This window comes from Metopolophium dirhodum, chromosome 1 (assembly GCF_019925205.1).
Source record: "Metopolophium dirhodum isolate CAU chromosome 1, ASM1992520v1, whole genome shotgun sequence".
Lineage (NCBI taxonomy): Eukaryota > Metazoa > Arthropoda > Insecta > Hemiptera > Aphididae > Metopolophium > Metopolophium dirhodum.
Genome location: NC_083560.1, coordinates 115246345 through 115272988, shown reverse-complemented (window position 1 = coordinate 115272988; position 26644 = coordinate 115246345). Strand labels below are relative to the sequence as shown.

Genomic DNA, 26644 nt, shown 5'->3' with positions numbered 1-26644 from the left:
ATTAATATTATAATATTAACATTAAAAAATAAATAAAAAAATGTCGGTTGTCCAATTATATATATATATGTAAATAATATTAAAAAACCTGGGTTTGATTAACGGTGGCTCAAGTTGGATTAAATAAGTAAAACGTAATTTACAGAAATGTATGTAGGATTATAATTAATAATGTACTATATAGAGTAGTAAATTTAACAGATGTCGGAACATATTTTTTACTATCAATTTTTATGTAAAACGTCTAATTCAATGAGTATTAGTGTTTTTCGGACCTTTTCAAAACGATAGACATTAAACACAAAATTAATTAATAAAAATTAATACTTATGTACAAAATTTGATGCTGCAACACTGCGAAAGTGATTTTAAATATTATTATAATGAAAAATGGTAAGATTTTGAACAGAATTTTTGTATTACATTAATTAATTGATAAGATACCGTTATGGAGGTAAAACTAAAAGATAATATTTTGTGCCCGAGTTAAACACACGTCCCAAGTTGGCCCGTTTGACGGTAATATCTGATTCGGTATTGGTGATATTGAGCTTTAGAACATTGCAATAAAGTGGTCAAGAAGTTATTAAGTCACACAACAGTTGAATGTAAAAATAAGTGGTAGAAAGCTATGTGAACATTATTGTTCTCTTTAAAAAAAAAAAAAAAAAACCTAAAGCTGAGTAATAGAATTATTACATATATTACTGATGTAGTATAGTAGTATTGTAGATAAAGTAAAAACTATTTAGATTGTTCTGGCATTAAAAACTGTGTTTAAAATACTCATATAAATAAATAAATATATGAATAATAATAAATAATAAATAAATACATAAATTACCAGGTATTTGTTATTTGATGCATATTTATATAACATTATTACAGATATACAAAATGTTACTTATTACAAATCCAATGTTAATTTTATGGTATATGTATGTAACATTAGTCGGTAGTTAAATACAAACAACACATTACATGTATATATAGTGTATAATGTATAGAATAAAATAAATACAAACTGAATACAAATAAATATTACTTAGCATAGAATAGGATCTAAACTGTACAAAGATATAAATATTATTGATATATTAGTAGTAATGGCAATTTCATAACATGGTATATAACAATAACTGGTGGAATACAAACAACACTACGTGTTCAAAGTTTACAAATCTACACGTCAACAAATCTAGGCCCTAAGTATCCTAGTTTTTTTATTTTATCAAAATTTTAACCAAACGTTTGACATTAGTTACGAATACACTGTTGAGTGTAATCGCATCCAGAGAGACCACGTGGAGGTTGTCAAACTTTCTCTCCACACAGAGTCACAAAGACCCCGGGGGGGGGGGGGGGGGGGTCACAAAGACCCGGAGGAGGTCACATAGACCCCTTGGGGATAACATTTTCCCCTTGGTGAATATTGTATAATTACATTAATTATATAGCTACCTGTAATCGCATCAGAGAACTTCTGCATACACGATATTCTTGGTGACGAATCGACCATTTCCATCGCAGTACATGCCGACTTTAACTGATTGCGTGTCCCTCACTCTTGAAAACGCAACGTACAACTGTCCATGGCTGAAGGCGGGTGACGGCAGGAGCAAACCGACTCGGTCGAACGTTTGACCCTGAGACTTGTTGATTGTCATGGCAAACGACAACCGTACCGGGAATTGAATCCGCTTCATTCGAAAAGGCAAATCGTCTTCCTCACCGGAAGTCATCGAAACAGCGGGTAAGATGATGTCTCCCTGCGCGTCGTCAGCGCCGGACAACCTCCTCGCCTTGAAGTTGTGTCTCCGCAGTTCGGTGACCACCAACCTCGTCCCGTTGCACAGTTGTCGCTTCGGATCAATGTTTCTCAGCAACATGGCGATCGAACCGACCTTGAGCGTTAACTCGTGCGGCGGAAGCCCGTTCGGATGCAGAGCGTTGAGGAACTCTGTCTGGTAGTTTGCCGCTTCGTCGGCGTCGTCGATCATCACTGTATCTATGGCGTAGTACGTTCTTACGGCGCCCGTTACACGTCGTAGCACTGTGGAATTAATTTGGTGGCATTCCTCGTTGCGGGGACACAATATGATTCTCCGAGCGAACTCGTCGACGTTGGCCAACGACATTTGCTGCGGATAGACGAAATCGGTCAAATCCACAACGTCGCAAACCAGTTGCGGTAGGATGTTGATAGTGTCCGGAATACCGTCGACCGACGGCAGTTGACCGTTACCGAGTTGAAGTAGCCTAGCAGCGAAGTCAGCGTCGTTGTCGGCGCGCATGTTCCGCGTCAGCCGAAACTGTTCAAACTCTCTCCACAATGAGTGGCGTTTGATAGATGACATGACGATGGAGCTCCTGTTCCCTCGGCGAACGATGGGCAATATCTGCCCGAAGTCGCCAGCTAACAGTATTGGTTTACCACCAAACGGTAGTGCCGATCTCATGATGTCCTTGAGCAAACGATCGACCACCGTGAATTGTAGGCCCGGGGACATGGGCGCTTCGTCCCAGACAATCAGCGAAGCTTCACGTATCCTTTGCGCCCGCAAAGACTGCATGGTGATGCTCGAAGTAGATTGTTCGGTCAGCGTTCCCAATGGCAATCCGAAAGTCGAGTGTACCGTCATGCCGCCCTCCATGAGGGATGCGGCGATCCCAGTGTATGCCACGCTCAACACCGTTTGTTGTCTATTACGAAGCGACGATATTAGGCATCCGTATAGAGTCGTTTTTCCCGTGCCTCCTGGCCCGTCGACGTAGAACATTTTCTGGACGTTGCGGTTGTCGTCAACGGCCGCCATCACTCGATCGTACACCGTTCGCTGTTCGTCGTTCAAGTCGCGCAATCGTTATTGCCAAGCAACAACCGCGTCTATTGCACCGAACATTTGGTCGTCTTGATCCGGTTCCAGTAGATCGTCGTCTGGATTGGGTAGACCGTAGTCGTTGAGTGATTTTCCACGTGCACGAAGTAGGTCTCCAATTGCTTTGAGACATGCCGCCCTCTCGCGGCCGACGTTTTGGAAGCGCTGATTGAAGTCTTCCATCATGTTAACTTCGAACTGCCGGTACAGGTCCGCGGGGTCCGCGGGATGGCAAAACAATAGTATCGTGACGTATAGATAACGCGTTTGAGTGGCTGTGTCCAACAACGATGATTCTGTCAAGCGCACGCCCGCCACGCTTCGTCGTCTTCCAACAATCCCAACGCAACAGCTGCGGCCGCGTATGTGGCATGTACGACCACGTTTACCGTCTTCAAGTCTCGGAAAGACCGCGGGCCTCTTCTGTTTAAGAGTAGCAGTCGTAGATGAAAATGGTCTCTATCTAGTGGGTTGACGACGTACATCCGAGCTAACGTCTCGCGAGGTGCCTGTCTACGCCGCAGTCTCCACTCTTTTGACGATGCTTGCCAAGTGTAATGTATCGGTATCTCGTGGTACAGATACTGTCGCGCATCAACGTTTCTCTCGTTGAGCGCGAAGAACGCCGTGAGTTTTGTTTGAGGTAGGGCGTGGTTTTGTACCCCCTGTAGTTCTTGTCCACGCGCAAAGTACACGTTGTGGTAGTTTTCTAGGTGCACCGGAAGTCTAACTACCGCGTGACTGATGTCGTGTAGTTTATACGCAAACAACCTCCAGATGGCTTCTGGTGGGCTAACGTACCTCGAATTTATGAAACTGAAAACAACATTTATGTATGTATGTAAATATTTAGAACAGTTGTTAAAAAAAAAATCAATAGTTATTTAAAATTTCATTATTACATATATGTATATAAAATATTGTCATGAGTAAAATGTTGCAATACTATTGTTTGTGATGTATGTATAATAAATGTAACTATGCCTGAGTATAGTGTAACACTATTGCAATTGCAATGCTAATAAAGAAGAATACGATAAATGTTGGTTTTGTTGATCACAATATATTGATATTTCTTCAATTTGAATTTAGAAAATAAAAAAAAAGAAATTGAAATAAAAGGATTGTGGTTACACACCACCTATAGTTTAACACAAGTGTAGTTAAGGTTTACAAAAAGAGGTTATAGTTGTACATATTAAAATTTTTTTAAATATTTTTTTTTGCATTTTAATTATATTCTATGTACATAACTTAAGACATTAAGACTTAGTCTAATAAGTGTTAAATGGCTTTAAAAAATCTAATTTATTTCTTTAATTTATTACAAAAATGTTAATAATATGATGTAATTAATTTCTTAATAATATATTCTTAGTGTTAAGTTATTTTAGTGTGAACAGAGAAATGCTTGTCAAATGAAACAAATAAATAACATATAATGTATGCAATTTCTAATTTACAAAATACCGGGTTTAATAATTTATATTATGCTGAACGGCTTTCCTAAAATGTCTTTACTATTGAAATGAGATGGAAATGATTGAGTATTATATGTAGTTTTGCGCATTGAAATAATGAAAAATAATTTAAAATGAATACAGTTATTGATTGAGGAGTAAATATTATTATATGAATGATGATTGTGATATACAGTTGTCAACTGGCCATGCTGATACTACTGTAGTGACTATCAAATAATAGATATCATGCACTATGTGGGCAGTTGTTTTAAGCTAATACTCTAAACAATTTTTTTTAAAGTTATATTCAACAACTCTAAATTAATGAACACCAGTAGTTTATACTCTCCTGTTCTATGCTGTGTTTGTGTACAATAATTGAAGTTTACGTATGTTGCAAGTACAATGTACGTTAGGTTAGGAAGTCACAGTGAGGCCAGGACACCAAAAAAAATTCCGTCAGAAATGTATACAGTCTCTTCGCTGAATTCTTTTGGAAACTTTTTCGAACAACTGTTGTCCACCATACATGGGCTGTTTGGGTTTAGCGTGCCACACGGCCCGTGGATCATGTGTCTCGTCACACAATCGAATAGACGCGGATCAATCACCGGGTCTGGTAAAAAGGTGCACACTACATTGTCAACATCGTCAGCGGTTAGCAACTTGCTACCCTCACTCAGAATGATCAGTATGTGGGCGTGCGGCAGTCCTCGTTTCTGAAACTCTATAGTATAAACATATGCATCGACATTACCAAATATATTGTTCACCGTTATGTCGCGCATCAGCTGCTTGAGTTTCGCGTTGAACACTCTGGACACCACGTCCGGTCTGTCGCTTGCCGTGGCCCATCTCGGTAGGTTCTGTGTGATCTCCGTCCAGGTAGGATTACACGTAAACGTAATAAAAAGATTAGGCTTTCCACACTTACACACAATGCCCATCGCGTCATGATAACACTGTTTCATGAAACGGGGACCGCCTGTGAACGACGATGGCAAAATCATCCTACGACCGACACCCGCCATGGGTGCGTCGAGTTGGAGCTGTTGGTTGATGTGATCCACAAGTCCCTGATACGATTCGGCGAAAAGCTCAGCTTGATGCCATCTAATGTACTGTAAGTTGTTCGCTTCCATTCGAACGTAATGATCACCCACAAACTGTTGCAACAGAAATCGACCATTATGTAATAAACTCATAGTATCGTTGATTGTGTCGTTGTTGCCATTGTAACGAATAGCAAGACGATAGCAAGTATACTCCCTGATACTGTTCCGATTGCGAACAGGGGTACGGGAGGGGCCTCTTGTAGCAAGCGTTGATGCCAACCGAGCTCTCCTCGTGGAAAGAGTAGGGGATACAACATTGGATACGCGTTTGAAGAGCCGGCTGGTATGGTCTGTAGCTGACGATGTTGTGGGTCAATCGGATTCCGGTCGTGAATGACCAGATCGACGTTTGTTGGCGGTTGACCGTCATCACCGACAAACACTACTGCGACTTCGTTAACCGTTTCAGGTGGTGGGTTGTATCGTCTCCTGTCCACATTTCCGTCGGCGACAAAATGCATTCTCACTTTCCTTGGAAGCAACTGAGGATCTCTGCCGGGAGCGTTTTCTGCAGCCCACACTTCTCGCATTGTTCTGTAACAAAGTAACACGGTTTTATGATTTATTTTACAAAATTGAAATTGATTAATCCTTGTGTAGGTACATGTTTATAGCGCATATATTGGTGTATTGTTGATGTTCTCAGAAGTGTCAACAACAGAGTCCTATTTAATTGATGCTCACACATAATGTCAACAAAGAGTGATGTGGTGGTGTAAAAAAAATGAAAAAGAGTAGCATAATGCAAAATATATTACAATGTAGAATACAAAGTGTTTTGTTTAAATACATTGAGTTGAAGTGTATTTAAGTACATAAGAAACACAAACAAAAGTAATCCGTAGAATTCATTAACTCTAACTCTAGGCACGTGTGTTTGTGTTCAATTGAAATGAAATGAGAAATATTCAAGTAGAAGTTGAGTTTTATACATAGGAGTAGTGTACGCACATAATGCACAAAAAAAAAAAAATAAAAATAATGTATAGACATTATTAGCTGTAAGCATAGGTATTATAAATGAAATAGAAAAAACCAATATCTAATTAGAGACAGCAGTAACGCAATTGAAATAAGTTATACATTATGTAAAGTGTAGTGTTTATGGTAAGTATGTAGTATAAAGTAAGTGTGGCATGAGCGAGTAAGTTAATTGTAAGTTAGTGATTAGTTAAAAATGAGTTGTGACAATGCAAATAGTGTAGTGTATAACACCAACGTTTTGTCATACATTTTGAAGCGTAATGACGCTAGTATATGTAATTGCTGACCAACAATTATTGGGATAGAGAACCAGCACTTGACATCAATCAGAAACTTATGTAGCATAGTATAATATATTAAAAAGCAGTGTATGTAAAGAATTTTCCGTGTACCTACCAAGTATATCAATACTTTTAAGAGAAATAAATCTGTATCTGTAACTGAATATGAACAAAATTAAATTAACTTTTAATTTGTGACTGAACATTGTTAATATATTTAGGAAATAATGTGTTGTGATTGCGAATAAGAATTTATCTTTTTCTAGTTACTTATTAAAGTAAGTATTTGTAAATAATTGAAAATGTATGAATGCAAACAAAGTAAAAAATGTATAAATGAATATTGTAAGTAGGCAGGTAAATCTACACTGTCATAAGGTTAATCAAATAGTGTAATTAATTATAGCAATTGGTAATTGGAATAATGACATGCGTACTTGCTAGCCGATTTTGAGAAACTAAATGTCAATGTGAACATGATTTGTCTATAGTGTAGTGTAATGCAAATGTGAATTGTTCATTGAAATTAATTAAATATATTACTCAAAAGCCTGTGCGGATGGATTGATGTCCCGTAACAGCCCGTCTAAGTCTTCGAGTACACTTGGCAATAGACGGTGTGCGGCAGGCAGTAATTGCAGCTGGTCCCTACGAATCCGGTTTGCCTCGCCGGATTCGACGAAATACAGCTGGCAGAATCTGCGTTGGATAGGATCGTTCCCGATCAAGTCATTACTTATTGTCCAATATCCCTGCCCATGAACAGTGAACACATTCGGTCCCCGACCTGTCAAGCGCCGTGTGTTGAGGTCGGTGGAGAAAGCAGCAAATGCCAAAGTGTTGTTATACCGGCATTTTGAATAAGAATACAGCGAACCTCGTTAACTCCCAACCAATTCCAGTTATTGAGTTTTTACTGTATTAAAAAATGGTAATAAATGTGTGTATATTATACATATTTTCATGTCTCTTTGTAGGATGTCTCAGCCAGATTATCTTAACTGATAAAATAATTTCAGCTTCAGTACACATGGGAATTCATTTAAGAACAGTTTATGTAATCAATAAAAAATATTTTAACACAATTATATAATATATTCTATATACCTACTGACTAAAAAAACAGAAAACATGTACACAATACACAAATACACATAATATGTCATAGATCTGTTTAATTTTTTTAGAACTTTAAGATTATTACTCATCATACTATATTTATAATTTCTATAGCAATGTAAAATATATTCATATAATTAATTTTACTTAGAAATACATTTTATTCACCTAGAATTATTTTAGACAGCAACAAATTTGAAAAAATTAATTTTCCTTTTCCTCCTAACCGGCTATGTTTCATGGCTAATTTGTTTGAAAATATCTTCCTTTAATTAGCCACATCTACTTTTGTTCCCCCTACCTACTTAAAGCTCTCAAATGAATGAAAAAACATAAATTAAATGATTAGGTACAAATTTATTAGTTTAATTGTAAGAAACCATAATTTAGCAATATTTTATAGGTAAAGTAACATAATATATTATTACTTATCAGACAGGATTTGGCTCAATGGTAAATTTATTTTCTATAGTTTTTAATTCATCTTTGTCATATAGCGGAAATCCACTAATGAATCTACTGCACAATCGTCACTACTGTCAGCAAAATTATTGATTATTTTTTTCGTCTATTATCTTAATTTTTCATTTAAAAATTTAAAGATCTCTTATGACTCTTTCCTTGAAATCTGAAATACAATAATTAAAGTTTGTAAATTATACATAATATACTTATAGTTACTAACTAAATACCTTTGTCTGACATTTCTGGATGAAAATACCTTGGTTTTTTTGCGTTAGGTTAAGCCATATCGCAAAGTGAAGGAGAAGCATTTTCTAGTTTTTAGAGATTGTCGACCATGTGTCCACGTTACGCCGTCCGACATGATCACCAGCATGATGGGCTAAGTACACCACGAGGGTCCTGACTACGGGCCCGGCTGATCCAGTCAACGTCACCACCACGCAGTCAACCGTCGTAATATAACTTTTCCACCATGTCCCCCCTTTATTTCAAAACATTTTCCCGGTAACCCTGTGAGGGCACACCATGGACAACATGGAGTGCCGCCTCCAGTGGGCCGAGCATAATATATCAAAATTGTTATAATTGCCATGTGCCAGCCCGAATTTCATTATACCTAATGTCAAAACTTATTATTATTTAACATAACCATGTAAAATAAATCCACATGATTACCAAAAACTCCCATCTTATTCTTTAACTTAAGTATGTTCCCCCAAATAAATCCTCGGCATTCAGTTTGCCGTTGCGTGTAACAAAGCCTATGAGCTCCACCGACTTGGCCCTCGGGTCATCACGCGGTGCGGGCTCATAGGTCACGACCAAAGTGTTCCCCTTTGGTCGTGGGTGGTTTTTGGTAGTCTCAAAAACTACCAGATTCTCACAACGTAGTATTTTAAATGTTATTCACTTTTAAACGATTAATAATAGCAAAATTAGAAGTTTTCCATTCGTTTTGCCAGATATTGAAAATTATTTTTTTTAATATTTGTTTGATGTCGGTTATTGAATAAACTTGGCATGGGGTTGCATTTTGTGACACAGTAGCCTCTTTGGCAAGTGCATCAGCTCTTTCATTTCCTGAGATATTTGTATGACTTGGTATTCAGATTATTTTTATGGAGGTGTTTTCTTTTCGTAATTTATATATTTGGTTCTGTATTGTTCTTGCAGTCTCGTTTGGTTTATAGGAGTTTTGTATACTCATAAGGGTGCTAAGGGAATCACTTAAGATTATCGCTTTTTGTATATTTTTATTTTTGATAAGGTCGATGGCTTGAATAAATAATTTATATATGTATGAATGTATAATGTACCTACCATATTTAATGTAACTTATCTATTTTCAAATACTATGTAATATTTTTTTGTAGCCAATGGCCCAAGCAAGTTATACAAAAAGTTTGGCTAATGCATCAATTTCAACGAATATCAATCAAAAAAACAATCAAGCAATCTTACCTGAAGATTGCGAATATGTAGAAAGTATAAAAGGTACGTTATTAGGAACTAATTCATGTTTTGAAATGTCCTATGAAAACACTATATTTTATTATCTTTTATGCAATATAGGTAAATTTTCTTGGAAATTAATCAAAGGATCATACCAGGCAGTGGCGTAATTTGGTCATGGTTGTGGGGGGGGGGGGGATGAAATTTTTGTACATTTCACCATTTGCCCCCCCCCCCCCCCTCCTCAATATTTTTTTATATCATATAAGCAATAAACACTTCTCAATACAAGTACACAATATTGTATACAATAAAATAAATAATAACAAAATATGTAGGTACATTTAAACATTAACTTTATTGGTACTACGTAGGTCCTAGATACTACATAACAAATTACAATAAAAGATCCACTCTACGTGGTCTTAATGCTAATTCATTAAGCACTTTGTAATAACGTAAAATTAAGATAAAATAAAAATCAATATAAATACGACTCCTGTCGATAGTTATATTAAAATGGTACAAGTTAGAATAGTAAAGTTACGCTATCACCTTCCTCCAGGTGTTCGGAGGGCTCTCGAGATCGTGTATTCGAGAATTATATCAAATACACCGTACAATATGATTTTATGGTAAAAAGCACATAGAACGTATTGACTGCAATCCACATAAAATATTATATCATATGCCTTACCTGATTCGCAGTTGTTCGTAGACAATATTGTAAGAGTTTTAGGTTTTAAATAAGATAAAGTACTACTTCAAATACACAAATTGAATTAACGAACGCACTGATTATTGCTTGCATAAGAAGTCCAGTTGTCGCTCGTTGAAATCGGTTAAGATACTCGAGAGGTTGTTACTTGGTGGCTGGTGCTCATGCACTGGTTTAAGGGACGGACGCGAGGATGCTGACCAGAGAGTGGAGGGTGGCTTTGTCACTAACTTATTGTGGGCCTGGGAACTAGATTATTCTTTGGCGTCAGCATAAAATAAGGTCACACACATCCTACGTAATATTGTTATGAGTGCGTGTCGAATTATTAGTTGTCGTTGTCAATGGTTTTATTTGATGCGACCGATTTCTACAAGCGACAGTCTGGCCGTTGTTTATTATTCTGTAAAATTTTAAGTTTATTATAAGGGTGTGTGAGCATATCATTACAACTTCTTCAGGGTCAACTTTGACATTTCTATGAACAGCCAACATAGCAAGACCATTTAATCGATTCTGCGGAACAAAAAAATAAATCTCTAGTCCCTACCACAGAAAGTATATTATGAAAAATATTGAATATATTTTAATTGAGATTCAAACCTCAGACATTGTGTTTCTTAAATATGTTTTCACTCTTTTCAGAGTTGAAAACATACGTTCTGGCGATGATGTTGACACTGGTAATGTGCATAGAACTTTAAGGAGAAAATAAATATTGGGGTAGATATCTTTATTACAAATATCTAGTGCCTCAAGACCGGTGTTAGGTATTCTTTCAGATCTTTGTATCTTGGTTCGCCACAGTTTTAATTCAACCAAAGAATCATTAGACACCATTGGGGAATAAAATTTAATTAATTCAGTAAATTCAACTTCATCTTTTTCAGTAAGCTCATGTTTAGAAAATAAGCATTCAAATCCTATAGAATGGTTAAATCAAATAATTAATTAATTAAAATGTTACAAAATTTTCAAATCAAAGTGCAAAGAAATTCCAATTTTATAATAATTAAATAGCTACCATTAAAAATAGATGCATGGGATAAAAATCTTTCAGTCAACTCGCTTATAAAAAACTCTAAATATGGAATAAAAATTGTAATCCTATAGTATTCTTCAACATCTAAATTTGCATTATCTGAACAAGGATTTCCTCAATTTGCTTGCCTTTTTGTAATTCTTTTTACAGCTAGTTCAAGTTCAAATACAGAAGCCATAGCTTCAGCCTGTAAAAATAGTTTATGGAACTCTTCTTCTGCGTTGGCCCTCATTAGTTATAAATTCTTTATAACATCATTAGAAAGTTCCACTGCTTCTTTCAGATCAATCCTTATTTTTTGTAATTGCTTACACAAAGGTAAGCCATACGAAAACAATAACTAAAATTACATAAATATAATTATAAAAATAATTTACAGGAAATTATAGGTAACCATATAGCTATTGATTTACTTTAACAACTTGAAGTGATATAATAAATTCTGAGTCAATTGATTTAGACAATATAGAGGCATCTGTTCCTGATAAGTCATGAGAAATTGAAATATTGTCTAAAGCATCCATGACAAATGGAAACAGTTCAGCAAAATCATTGACAGCATCATATCATATCTTTGTATCCAACGCGTAGCACATAGCCTCTTCAATGTTTTAGCATTTGGTGTTTCATTTGCATTTTTAATACAATTCAAAAGCACATTGTTGCGTTTTGGGTTATTAAAAAAGTCGTAAAGTTTTTCAATAATACTGAGACAATTTCTAATTGGTTGAATATTTGATGCTTTTGAAACTGCTAAATTTAATGTGTGTGCAGCACAATGAACATATATGGCTTTAGGATATTCTTCTCTAACTATTGCTTGGATTCCTTTGTATTTTCCACTAATATTTGATTCACCATCATACCCTTGTCTAATTAAATATTCACAGTTAATACCACAACTTTTTAAACCTGAGAACACAAAACACATTACAACTAGTATGCAATTATCAATAAATTACTTTAATGATTGTTTTTAAAAATCATTACCATTTATTATAGCAGATGCCAGGTCATTTCCCGTTAAACTGTGAATAATAACAAATTGAAGAAAACTTTCATTAACCATATTGTTGTTGTCTATAAAACGAACGCATAATGTCAGTTGTTCTTTTGTAGCAATATCTGTTGTTTCATCAGCTAAAACTGCAAACCCCTCAGCAGCATTTACTTTTCCAACTATTTCTTTTAAAATTAATTTATCACAAATACAAATAATTTCGTTTTGCATTGTTGGTGATATGTATTTGTAACCTCTTTCTTCTTCTATAATACTATTTAAAAAAGTATCACCACGGGATCTATACTTTAAAATTGCCCGAAAGTTACCTTGATTTTCAAATTCTACAATAATAAAAATCAAGTTTATACAATTTAATAACCACTAATAAATTAAGATATCATTGACTCGACCACTCAACATTATTAAAATATAAAATAGTAAAATACAGTACATATTAACAAGTTCTAATAGTTACCGTTTATTTTTCCAGAATCGCGATGTCCTCTGAGTGCAATTTCTTGTTGTCCACATAATATGACACATTCAATTATTGGAATTAGGCGACTTCTATTCAATTTAATTTTTTCTGTCCTATTTGTTTCTAATTTTTCAATTATAGTAACTTGTTTATGGTCAAGTATAGTTAAAAAATGGTCAGCATCTAATACAGACGATAAATGGTATTTCAACTGGGAATGATTTCGAAATGTCTAAAATTAATAAGAATACGTAATACAATTAAATACAGAAAATATAATAATTTTAAAAGTGCATATAATATAACTAATCTATAAAATATATAAACAAAAGATATCAATAATAGATAATTAAAATAATTAAATACATAGAAAATTTAACACCTCTTTTGCTTTTTTCCAGTTTGAAAAAGCAGTTGAAACTAGTTGCCCCAGAGGCTGGCCACCAATACCGCCATATTTAGCAAAAAGCAAACAGTATTTGCAAAAAACTCCTTGTTTAATTTCTGAATAAACAAGCCAATTAAATTCTGTGAACCATTTATATTGAAATTTCAGACCTCTTGCTTTATATTTTTCCAAAAATGGAAACTCATAATTTACATTTGGTACCCACACATTTCTAAGCACCTATAATATTATATTAAAAATAAAGCAAATAATCAAATTATATTTATTAGTTAGTACAATATTCAATAAAATAATGGATTTAGTATGCAAAATAGTTTACTAGTGGCTAGCTTACACTACTATATTTAACTTACAAGCTTTTTATCAGCATCAGTAAGTGTACAATTAGTAAAAAGCCCTATATCATTTGATCTAAAATTAGTTTCCAATTCATTATCAATAATTTCATCCTGAGGAAAATAACAAAAATCAAAATTTAAAGCAGTATTTAGCAATGCATTAAAGCATTAACACAATTAAGCAAATAGTATTCTTAGTTGGCACTATGCAATAACTAATTTTTTATATAAAATCTACACTAAATTATACTTCTAGATAATATTTATTATTACTTGTTTTAATGTCGAACATGAAGGCTGATCTACTGACAATACAATATAGTATAGTAATATGGTACTTACATCATCACAGCTTTCTTTATTATTACGACTTTTTTTTGAAAAATATGTTAAAAGTGTATTTTTAGTATTATCATCTTTTTTCCTTTTACCTTCCATTTTTAGAAATAAAAAATTCTATTATAATTTTACGCTGTTTTATTTTAAAAATAATTAACGAATAATAAATAAATATTAAATAAAAAATCGTAATTTGTGTTGCACTTTCATTCTAAAACGAATCACTATTATGTATTAATTTAATTCAGAAAACACACAATTAGACAATATCACAAAATTCACAGTATGAGCCGATTATTACCAAATGAGAAATGACTAACGAGTAACGGAGGTCGGAGTCCGGAGAGTCGTTGCGATTGTGAGTATTCCGAATTCCGATAAACCGATAATGTGGAAAATCCATCAGTTATTTTTAGCGGGTATAATATCGTTAGATAATAATATAATATTATGGGATTCGGGTGATTTTTGTTAAATCTATAAAATATACCATAATAAGTACATAAATGTGTTAGACGATTACAAAAAAAAAAAAAAAACAGGGTCATGGGGGGGATACGACACCCAAATCCCCCCCCCCCCCCCGTAATTACGCCACTGATACCAGGTACCCTGTATCATACGAGTAATTAATGGTGAATATTTAATGTTTGTATCTGTACGTATATCTCATAGTTTTAGATGCATTTCTTAATGATGTATTTAAAACTAAAATCTGTGGTCAATATTTCTAAGTTTCAGGTTTAGAGTAAATAATATATTGATAATAATAACATGTATGAATTATTTCTTTAGAAATCTAAATTAGGTTAGAACAAGTGTAAAAGAACAATATTTAATTTACAATATACTAAAACTACCTAACAATATTATACAATTTTAATTTTTAATATTTGTTACAGTCAAAACTTAATATTATGTACGGGGTACTAGGTACGGAAAAATTACAATGGATCAAATGTGATAATGTACTGAAAATTGTAATATAATGATTATAAAATGATAAAGAAATTTACTAGGGATGGGCCGATACCACTTATTACCGATATCCGATATTCCGATATATGCTGCCGATATAAAACCGATACCCGATAATATATGGAAATGTTAAAACAACATTTTTGACAAAAAAAACATGAGCCGATACCACCATAAAACCGATACCATCAACCGATATATAATAAAACCGATACCCGATAACACAAATAATATTACCTAGAAAAGTGAAAACATTGATTATTATTATTTAAGAGTTATCACATGTTAGTTTATTTTTCAGTCTTTAATACATAATAGTCTATTAAATAAAATAAAATGTATTAAGCTATACGTTATAGCCTATAACAAATTTAAAAATAATGAATAACAAATAACAATAAACATAAATGAACCTTCACTAACCATTTTTGTTAACAAATATAAAATATAAAATAATAGAAATAATCAAATAAATAATAAAGTTATAGTTGAATAATAAATCATAACAAATACTACTTGTATAGGTACTTAATAAAATAATAAATAATACTATGCTCCTTTTGCCTCTTAACAATTGAATATAAAAAAAATAATAAAGTGTTAAACAATTTTATAAATTATAAAGCACATTTTATCCCAGGTATTTAATATTTCTTGAACAGAATATTAATTGTCTGACCTTCTCTGGGTTCAATGCATTTCTACTTTTTGAACAAATAAAACCAGCTGTACTGAATGCACGCTCTGAGTCTACTGAGCTAGATGGACTAGAATGATATCTATTTGCCAATTCTTTTAATCCACTAAACTGCGATCTTGACCAATACTTATAGATGTCATCGTCCTCGTTAAGTAAGTCTTCATTTAAATAGGTATTAATTTCAGACTCGGCAGTGTTACATTGTTGTGGTTCTCTATAATCTGGCAATATATCTCTAAATAACGATTTTTTTACTATAGGTATATTATCTGTTGAACTCTCTTGCTCATTAGATGTTGAAATGATATTAGGCCAACTATTATACACTGATTCAAGTTCTTGTTTTAAGCTATTAACTGCAATGTTTTTTTCATTTTCTTCAGAAAAAACTTTATCCTTGAATCTGGGATCTAAAATTGTACTAATTGTAAGCAATTTAGTTTTTTCATAATCTGGGAATCGTTTATGGATGCTGAATAGTAATTTTTCTGAGAATAAACTTTGATTTAGAGTATATTCTTTTTGGAGATATGTAGTTAAGCATCTCAAGACTGGTATAACTTCAGAGAGTGAAGAAGTTTCTTTAGACAATGTCAAGGTAACAGTATAAAAAATTTCTAGTACTTTAGATATTTCTGCTAGCATAGACCATTCATCGCTAGTCAAAAAGACATTCAAATGTATATAAGGACCCAAGCCAATCACACATTTTTTTTGTTCAAGAAACCTATTGATCATTAAATATTTGCTGTTCCATCTAGTTGTCACATCTTGAATGAATTTGTGTTCTGGCAGTTTTTCTTGTTTTTGGTAATTCTTTAATAATTTATTTGCTGAAATGCTATGTTTGAAATGTCCAACTATTTGCCTCACTTTTTTAAACAAAGCTTCATGTTCCCTCTGCTTACATATCACATCATTAATCACCTGAAAATATGAGTCATATTTATTAGAATAAATATCAAATATGGTTAATAATAATTAATTAACAATAATGAGTAATGACTATTTACTATTCAGTAGGTAACTATCAAATAATTGTTAGTATGTACTCAATAGTTAATAGTATTAAAAATAAATATTAAATTAATACCTTACCAATTGAAGGGAATGAGTAAAACAACCAAATGTATGAAACTGCTTATTAGAAAATGCCTTTTCCATATTAGCAGCATTGTCTCTAAGATAAACATGGATTTTTTTTTCTTCAATACCCCATTTTTCTAATGTTTCCATGGTAAACATATAAATTTCATCACTTGTGTGGAAAATTGGCTTGAATGGTATAACTTCCAATAATAGGTTCTCTCTGACGAATTCTTCATTGATAAAATGGCAGGTTATGGACAAATAGTCAGTATTGTTGTTGGATGACCATAAGTCAGAAGTAAATGAAGCATACTTCACATTTTTTAATAGTTCCATCACTTTAAGAGACACTTTAGTATACAAATCAGGAATAATAGTCCTTGAAAACGTTGTGCGATCTGGTATAGTATAACGAGGTTCTACATACTTCATCAGATTTTTAAAACCTAATTAAATTAAAGTTACATTAGATTTAATGTTTATTATTTAATTAATAGTTATATTACAAAATATAAACTATAAACAGTACAAACATTAAATACAAAATCAACTTAATATTTTACCTTGTTTTTCTATATGATGAAAAGGTAACTGATCCTGAACTATCATTTTTCCAATCAGATTAGTTATATTCATAGCTTTTGGACTATTGTATGTCAAAGGTAATTTGCTTTGAAATACAGAACTTATCGTAGGTTGGTATACTCTAGGTTTTTGTTTTTTTTCACTACAAATTGTTATACCAACATTTTCCTTCGAAGTACTTGCAACATTGTTTTCTATATCTTCCTTTTTAAATATATTAAAATAAAAATCAGTATTAAATATTTAAATAATAGTTCATAAATAAAAAATATGAATTCTGCTTGAGAAATTATAACTTATAAGTGAATATTTAATACTAATACTAATTAGTAATTAGTAGTCAGTTTTTTTATTTGTTAAATGTTAATTTTTAATTGCATTACTTAGGTACATAAAATTCAAATTTAAATCATACAATGTCATACCTCAGATTCTGCTTCAGATACAGCATTGTTTACTTTTAAGTTTCTTTTTCTTTTATTTGTTACCTTCATGAACTCATTATTGTGGTTATTTTTGAGGTGTTTAATAAGGTTTGAGGTAGTGAAATCTCGAGAATTAGTACCTCCTCTACAAACTTTTTTGTTGCAAACCGAACATTGCGCCTTCGAAACATCATCTGGACATTTAATGAAAAATTTCCAAGCAACTGACATAGTAACTAGTAACTATTACGCTAGGTATTATATAAAACTAGTAAATAATTATTAAATTTAATAATAATTAATATAAATATTAAATACTAAATAAACAGTAGACTAGTATTCACTATTTAATATTTTGTTATCTCGTATTTCGTATAGTAGTGCGACACTACGACTAAATATAGTATTGTTATCTATTGTATTGTGTTGACGCTGTAACCGCTCACGCAAGCCCATTGTATTAAAATTTTGAATTTTTAAAAATAATATTGCTGTTGATAAAATATTGAAATATTGTTGTAATGTGATAACAACGACAGTCCTGCCAATAATCTATAGTATTTGATTATTGATAACCTAACCTGTGCATTTATGAATTATGATACTATCAATACTATGCTGATCGATAGGTTTCTTTTTGGTATCGGTTGAAATATCGGTTTTGAAAAAAAACCGATACCGATAAAACCGATATCACCGATATCGGCCGATATCTAGTATCGGCCCACCCCTAAAATTTACTTTATCATAGATTTTAACTTATGGATTAAATGTATATACTAAAATATCTACATATTACATTCTACATTTTATAAATTTCCAAAATAATAAAAACCCGGTTGTTTATTTGATATCTTGAACTATTAAAATAAATTATATAAAAAAAACAGTTTGTAATAAAAAAACCTAACCAAATAGAATATCAATTTCTTTTTAAATTATTTTAATATGATATGTAAAACATAGTTGTATATTTTAATTGTGTATGATTATTGTGTTATTTTTATTACTGAACGCAATAACTATCATTCATTATCTCCATCGCTTTCTAAACCATTGGAAGAATGTCAAAAATATATTATGGTATGATTTTTAAAAAAGATTATATAGGTAAATTATATTAAATATATCGGATTATATTGTGATAGAAACTTAAAAAAGGAGATTATTTATATAAGGTATCAAACTATCTAAAATACCTACTTAATTAGAAACATTTTTATATTTTAAAAAATTTTACATTTTAATATAATATTAGGTAGGTACCTATTTATTATCTGTATATAATCCATTTTCATATTTAATATTGCACTAAACTAGATTTATATTTTTTTTAAAAACTCATTACCTAATAAAATTAATAATTTATCAAATTAAAAAAAAACCTATACAACTTTTACTTGATCAGAAAAAGTTACCTATGTGTCTAAGCTTAATGGTTTAATCCTTGTTCTCCTGTAGTTATACACTTATACCACGTGCATACAAATAATGTTAATTTCACAATAATATATAAATGCAACACCATCTTTAGGAATATGAATTCTTTAATAGTAAGAATTGATATCTTATACTTTAACAATATTCAATTTTGTAATATATCAATAAAATGTAAATATTATAGATAATTTATAAGTCACCATATGTGTAATTATTAATTACTAATTACTTTTCTCAAATTACATACTTGTACATTCATGGTCTAGATTAATTTCCTCGTTAATTTGTACGAGGATATAAAAATATGTACTAGATTTTATGTAAATATTTTTAATATTATAAATTGTATTGTATACCTAACTGTAAATTTTAGTATTTAAATGTTAAGTTTAAAATCATTTATTTTACAAAATAAACAATAATAATTTTAATATAATATAGTATTCATTATTCATAAAAGGTATACCATGTAAATCAGCAAAAGTATGGCAAGATATCGCAAATAAGTTGAATGTTTATGGATTTACCACAGCTGCTTCGATACGCCTACGAGTTGCTCTTAATCGAAATGATATAAGTAAACAACTAGAATTGAAACTTAAATCCACAAAAAAACATATATCAAGAGCGATTTCACTAAGTGAATGCGACATATACACCCATCCATCAAAAGTTAAAATATCAAAATAATCATTAAAAAAAAATTCGGGAAAGAGGATGTTGCTCTGCTGTACAGTAGGTTACAAGTGGGTCACTGTTATGGATGGTATTAAATTTGAATTGAATGATGTAAAATCATTATATAAGAAAAACGATTCTGAGCTAAAATGGTCAGTCAGCCTAAGATATTACTAAGTAGGTATATTTAATGATATTAACGTGATAATAAAGTAATTTATATATAACCTATTTACCTATGTGGAATCTTGTTTTAAATTTTTAATCCTTAGCTATAAAAGTAGAACATTTTATAAATTTTTAACTACAAAATAATTATTAAATTTTAAATGTGATAAATTTTGTCAAAATTTGAACTTTAATGCTTATAAAAAAAAATGTTGACTATGTATTTTTAATATTTTTCAAGTGTTATTGTAACAATATATCAGGAGCCTAGCATTAAATTTTCACGCTTATTTACCCAACAAATAATGTTTTATTGACATTCATATAACAAAAACCTAAAAAAGTTAGAAACTGAGTATAACCGTAAATAGCTCAAAACCAGTCAAAATATTTTGAGAATTTTTTCATGAATAGAAAAGGCTAATTTAAATATTCAGTGAAAATTTCATGTATTTACGATAATTTGTTTTAGAGTAACACCAAAAGCCAAAATCGATTTTGTCAAAAACCGTTATGCGTAAAATTCCCGTTTTCCCTTAAATTTTATTATGTTTTTCCGGGCGCTTTTGAAAACTATTGTGATATTTAAATTTTGACCTCCCAAAAGTAGCAACTAGATTCACATCCCCATCGAACAAGATACTGAAGTTGAAAATAAAAAGCATTATTTTGACTACTAATCGTTTACATAGATAAAAAATAAAAAACGCATCATTGTAAAACCAATAAAATCATCGCTCCGCTCAGAATCTAAAATGAAATAATAATGGACTAGTATTAAAATGTTTTAAAGCGGGTTAGTGACCTATTGATACAAAAAAAGGTAAGTGAGCAGCAAATAAGTTCAGAATTCAAAAAGCTCTAAGGTGAGTAAAAGTAACATACAATTATACAAAAGTACAAAACCGAGGAATTGTCTGCTGTATTCCTGTATTATAGTAGGTACCAAGTACCAGATCTTTTGAATGTGAATCCATTGATAAATCATAGTCTATATTATAGGTTATATACACTGAAAAAAAATTATGAACTAAGTCTTTCCATCAGTTATGTTTTTACAGCGATTAAAAAAAACACTATGTTATTCACTCGTTTTGCCATGATAAAAATAATATATATTATATACATTTTTAATTAATATTCGTTAAGAATAGCGAATACCAAGTAGAGGTTTTTAAGAATAGTTATATAGATCCAAATAACTTATAGGTATCACTAAAAAATTGTAATTTATTTTTTAAGCCATTAATGCTATAGCAAAACGTGATATTGTTTTAAAACTTAAGAATTAAACATTTCATTCAGTAAAATACAACAAAGTGATTTTGTCAAATAACAATATACATACTTATATACTCGTATACAATGGTAATATAATGTAATTACCTAGCTACTACCATCCATGTGTAAGGAGGAACATTTAGGTAAACCGAAAAACAAAGATTTTTAAAAACACCAAGCACTGCGCATCCAATAGTCTTTATTGTGCCAGTATGACCGTTTTACAGCACACTGACAGGGGATTTGGTTTTGCGTAAAAGGGAGAGGGGTACAAATTTTTTTATGGAGGGTTCAAATGGGTACAAATCGGGTACAAAAAAATGAGATAGGTCCGAAATCGATCGGTTGACTTCTGGTGGTTCCGGGTGCCAGGACGACGTCGTTACAGCACCCGAACGGGATATTTGATTTTGCGTAAAAGGGAGAGGGGTACAAATTTTTTTATGAAGGGTTCAAATGGGTACAAATCGGGTACAAAAAAATGAGATATGTTAGGGAGGGTTTTGACGATTTACGGGTGCCAGAACGACGCATCTCCACCAAATGATGTTGGTAAAGATTCAGGAATTGTGTTAAGTAACTCAAATACTCCAGAATGTTCAACCTCAGTAAAGTAAGTCTTATTGTTTTAAAAGTCTTTGTTATTGATAAAAATTTAAAAAATTTAATTATAGTTCAAAAGCTATTTTGTCTGATTTTAGTGTTGAAATCAATATTCCGGGAAATGATGTTTTGAATGACTCAGGTATTGTGTTGAGTAACTCAAATACTCCAGAATGTTCAACTTCAGTAAAGTAAGTCTTATTATTTTAAAAATCTTTGTTTTTGGTTAAAATTTTAAAATCAAATTATTATTTTAGCTCAAACGCTATTATACCCAATTTAAATGTTGTTTTTGAAAGAAATATTGATGTTATTGAAAGCGAAAGAATATCTCATGAAATTGTGGAAAACAAGTTAGTAATAAATTAAAGACTTTAAAATTTACCTCTTAAGTCTAAAGTAGGTTGTAACTGGTGTTATTTTTTATTTTTAGTGTTGGAGGTCGAAGAATAGTTGATGTAATGCATATTTTTCACCAAACTAGAAATGGTAATCATGGCATAGGATTGGGTTGCACTTTTATTGATTGTAAATTTTTAAAAGAGGTTAGGTTCAGGGTATTTTTCTTCGTGGATATTTAAGTGTAAAATGTGTAATATGTTGACTAAAATTGAATCGGAAAAAAATGACCTGGGGTGTATTCCAATTAATAAGGCAGTTGTCAGTGGTACATATGCGATAGGACACACTCAAGTGGCCGAATTTTCAGCAAGTATAGATCTTCCATGTATGACACTCGCCACATACATGAAAATAGCTGAAACTTTGAGCGATGAAGTGAAAGAGACTGCTTGGAATGCAATGAAACTTGCCGGAATAGAGGAAAGACGATTAGCATTAGAAGCAGGCGACGTAGATGAAGATGGTATACTCATGTGCCCAGTTATAGCTGATGGTCAATGGAGCAAACGTAGCTATAAGACCAAGTACGACGCATTTTCAGGAGCGGTAAGTAAATTTATGGTTGTAAACATTGGCATCAGGAAAAGGAGGAACTGGGGAAGTATCTTGGGCGTAATTTGGAGGGATTGCAAGTTGTGCATACCTGTGCATTATGCGTCTTAACTAGAGAAAGGACTTTATTAGAATTTAAATATTTTATCCAATAATTATTTTTCATATTTTTGCATAGGTATTTGGTTACAAATACATTTTTTACTTTCTATGTATGTATATTGTATATGTTGTTTCTTATTGCTACACTTAAAAATTACAATAGATTTATGCCTATAAGAAATACAATTTTAATAATTGTACTACATATTTTTTTAATTTGTATATTACGAAAAAATCTGTTCCCTAGACCCTAATAATAAATTATCATAATTAATTTATAAAAAAAATTTTAAATATAAATTGATATTTTTTATTCCCTTAGCCCCCTTCCATATTTCAATTTTTACTGTTTTTTATTTTTAAAATATTAGGTGTATTATAATTATTATATTATTGTAGACTACAATTATTGGTTTTCGGACAAAGAAAATTTTATTTGTGGGAATTCGTAATCAATATTGTGTTGTCTGTGAAAGAGCCAAAAATATGGGCCAAAGTTCAAAAGCTCATAAATGTTTTATGAACTGGTCTAAAGGCGCAACCAGCATTGAAGCAGACGCAATAGCTGAGGGATTTTTAAGTAGCATAAAATTGCATGGATTGAAGTAAAATAAATTGATTGGTAAGTATGAAAATTATAAAAATATTTATTTAATTTTATAATTAATAATATGTATTATTGTTGCATAATTTAAGGTAACGGTGACAGTAGTGTCACTAAACGTCTGAATGAAATATTGCCGTATGGACCACGTATGTTAGTAGAAAAAATAGAATGCAGGAATCATATATTGAGGAATTATGGTCAAAAATTAATGGCACTTACCCCAATCCAACCCCGCAGAATGAGTCATGAAAGAGTTAGGTCGGATGTTTCGTATACACTGTCACCAAAAACATTCAATGTGGCCCCAATATGTGCCATACATCGAATGGACGCTCAACAACATACGTCACGAGTCCACCCACCAAACTCCCTCGGCACTTTTCTTACAAAATTCAAAACACAATGCACTAATGCAATTCATACAATTTCCACATGGCGGCGATCCCCCCCTTGAATACAATTGAGAATTAACACTAGCCCAAGAAGTTCAACTCACAAAAGCAGAATCCCGTAAAAAAATTCAGACATCAAAGTTAAATCCCACTCATTTTAAAATAGGCGACCTAGTACTAGTTCGTACCCATAGGCTCAGTAACCAACTAGACAAAAAAATATCAAAATTCTTCCTTCTATATGACGGTCCTTTCAAAATTAAAACTATTAAAACAATCAACGCATATGAGCTCGTACACCCTGATGATGATACCCCCAAAGGTACCCACAATGTAGTGCATCTAAAACCTTATGTACCACCTACTGTGTAAAGTCTTCGGGTGAGATCACTTTCAAAAAGCCCTAAAGTTAAGAAATTCACTTTCGCAAGTCAAGTAATACAAAGTCAATCAAACAATCTCATTTAAAATTCCCAAAATTCAGTTTCAATTCAATTCAAAAAAAAATCTGTATCGTTCTCTTTCTCAAATTCAAATAAGTTCTGTACACAAGGTAGGACCATCAAGCAACCTTGTTACCGGTCACCCAAGATATGTTCCTCCATTGTCAAATGGGGTGTAGTACGTGGTGTACTCTGCCTAACACGGAGTCACCACTGTGTGCGAGCCTCTACTCATCACAACTGTGTCGCAAAGGTTGTACGTACAACCCCAGTAGTCCCGGGTCATTTAATTCGTACCTTTCCGCGTTGTCCCCCTTATTACCACACCTTTTTACTGTCTTTTATATATTTTCTTCTAGATTCGTTGTTACCCCAGCTCGGTAGGGCCCCCATCGTACAGGGAGTACTGATACTACTCTCTATCCGGCAAAGAGTCTGCGACACTCTTCTTTTAATTAAACCGGTGTTGCGGTGACGCTCCATCCCAGTGAGGGTCCTAGTTTTATCGACCTAGTGTGGTTGCCCATGTGGCCTAGCGGTTAGCCCCCTACCCATCCACACACAGCTGGTGTAAAACCCAGTTGTCCCTGTGAGTGACGTGTAGGTGGCGCCGGATCACACTTATCACCATTGTCTCGTGGCTCGATGATCTGGAGAGTAAAGGAGCCACCAGACACCGCCTCTTGACCGCTCTTTCACCGCAACATGCAGGAACATTCTTGATAGCCCCCCTTAATAATTGGTAGAATAATTATTATTCAAGCAATCATTACAGTACCTCTGCAAGGATTTTACGTGATACATACGCAGACAAATTTATGACGACGGAAGCTGTACCATGGCAATGGAACATGATTTAATTTTGTATTTCTGTATTGATCCAAAAATGGTTCAATATAATCATCAGGCCACTTAAAACCATTTTAACAAATTATTTCGGGTTAACGTAATATTATAATTTGAATAAGTACTGAAATTATAAAATATTTAGATAAATAGAATGAATTCAAATTGATTCATAATCAAGTTCACACGTTTCAGTTGCCTTTCATGACGCGATACTGATCATTAGAAATGTCGCAAAATAGAAATAGTTTCTATATGACTGATAATTAATTTTTATGATTCAGTCATACTGAAACAAGTGTTCATAACTTGTTCATTATGACTGATTCATCAAAACTGAACAAGTCATTAACGTGTGAACACTTGTTTCAGCATAACTGAATCATCAAAATTGATTATCAGTCATATAGAAACTATTTATATTTTGCGACATTTCTAATGATCAGTATCGCGTCATTTTATAATTTCAGTACTTATTCAAATTATAATATTAACTATAATATTAATTAATATATTAACCCAAAATAAATTGTTAAAATGGTTTTTAAAGTGGCGTGATGATTATATTGAACCATTTTTGGACCAATACAGACAACATGGTGTCACACATAGTAGTGACAATTATAAAAACCGAGAAAGGCGAGAAGAAGCGTACGAAAGTATGCGCTCAGCTTTGAATTTACCTGGACTGTCAGTTGATGATATCAAAATCAAAACAGTTCGTACAAACTATAAAAGTGAGCTCAACAAAATTTTAAATTCGGAAAAAAGTGGAGCTGGATTGGCAGATGTTTATGTACCTCGTCTAATTTGGTTTAAAAAAGCTGATGAATACCTAAGAGGCGTTAGTATAGCAAAAACAGTATTTCGAATTTGGTAAGTAATAATATTAAAGTTATAATTACAGTACAATTTCGGTATTCGGACGTGAAAACCCGTGTTATTACTTATTATAGTTATTTTTTGTCAGTGGCGTGGCGAAGGTATTATTTTGGAGGTCCTTCAAAATTTTTGGTGGGTGGGTGGTTGGTCCCCTTGCCACAAAATACCTAGCCACCTTGGTGACTAGGTTTATGATAAAAAATATTAATACGTATACGAATATGTGTCTTACTTGTGTAAGACATCTGACATACCTACGTGCTAGTGTGCTACACTCACTCAAGTACTCAACAGCATAAAACCTGTTAATATTATAGAAATAAATCAGTACGCCAAAAATATCGGTCTATCCGATGCAGACGGTTGTTGTTGGTCGGTTACAATCA

At 32.4% G+C, this 26644-nt stretch overlaps 3 protein-coding genes across 3 annotated transcripts; all 3 read right to left on the bottom strand.

Moving 5' to 3' along the window:
• Positions 1–1472: 1472 nt before the first annotated feature.
• On the bottom strand, positions 1473–2294 carry LOC132952326 (ATP-dependent DNA helicase PIF1-like). Its single transcript, XM_061024609.1, has one exon. It carries the CDS (start codon positions 2292–2294, stop codon positions 1473–1475), a length of 822 nt encoding a protein of 273 aa, XP_060880592.1.
• An 884-nt stretch (positions 2295–3178) lies between these two features.
• LOC132952318 (uncharacterized) lies at positions 3179–5547 on the bottom strand. The gene is made up of 2 exons (XM_061024596.1): positions 4772–5547; positions 3179–3695 (listed from the first exon to the last, which is right to left on the bottom strand). The coding sequence occupies exons 1-2, from the start codon at positions 5545–5547 to the stop codon at positions 3179–3181; spliced, it is 1293 nt and encodes a 430-aa protein (XP_060880579.1).
• Positions 5544–11750, bottom strand: LOC132952308 (uncharacterized). Its single transcript, XM_061024585.1, has 5 exons — positions 11647–11750; positions 11501–11583; positions 11136–11399; positions 7266–7599; positions 5544–5991 (listed from the first exon to the last, which is right to left on the bottom strand). The coding sequence occupies exons 1-5, from the start codon at positions 11748–11750 to the stop codon at positions 5544–5546; spliced, it is 1233 nt and encodes a 410-aa protein (XP_060880568.1).
• Between the last annotated feature and the right edge of the window lie 14894 nt (positions 11751–26644).

Coding starts and splice junctions, on each gene's coding strand:
- LOC132952326 (XM_061024609.1), bottom strand. CDS start 2,294: ATGCGCGCCGACAACGACGCTGACTTCGCTGCTAGGCTACTTCAACTC.
- LOC132952318 (XM_061024596.1), bottom strand. CDS start 5,547: ATGAGTTTATTACATAATGGTCGATTTCTGTTGCAACAGTTTGTGGGT. Junction 3,696..4,771: donor TTTGGTGTCCTGGCCTCACT/GTGACTTCCTAA, acceptor TGTTGTTTTCAG/TTTCATAAATTCGAGGTACG.
- LOC132952308 (XM_061024585.1), bottom strand. CDS start 11,750: ATGAGGGCCAACGCAGAAGAAGAGTTCCATAAACTATTTTTACAGGCT. Junction 11,584..11,646: donor GTAAAAAGAATTACAAAAAG/GCAAGCAAATTG, acceptor AGAATACTATAG/GATTACAATTTTTATTCCAT. Junction 5,992..7,265: donor CCATCCGCACAGGCTTTTGA/GTAATATATTTA, acceptor ACTTTGTTACAG/AACAATGCGAGAAGTGTGGG.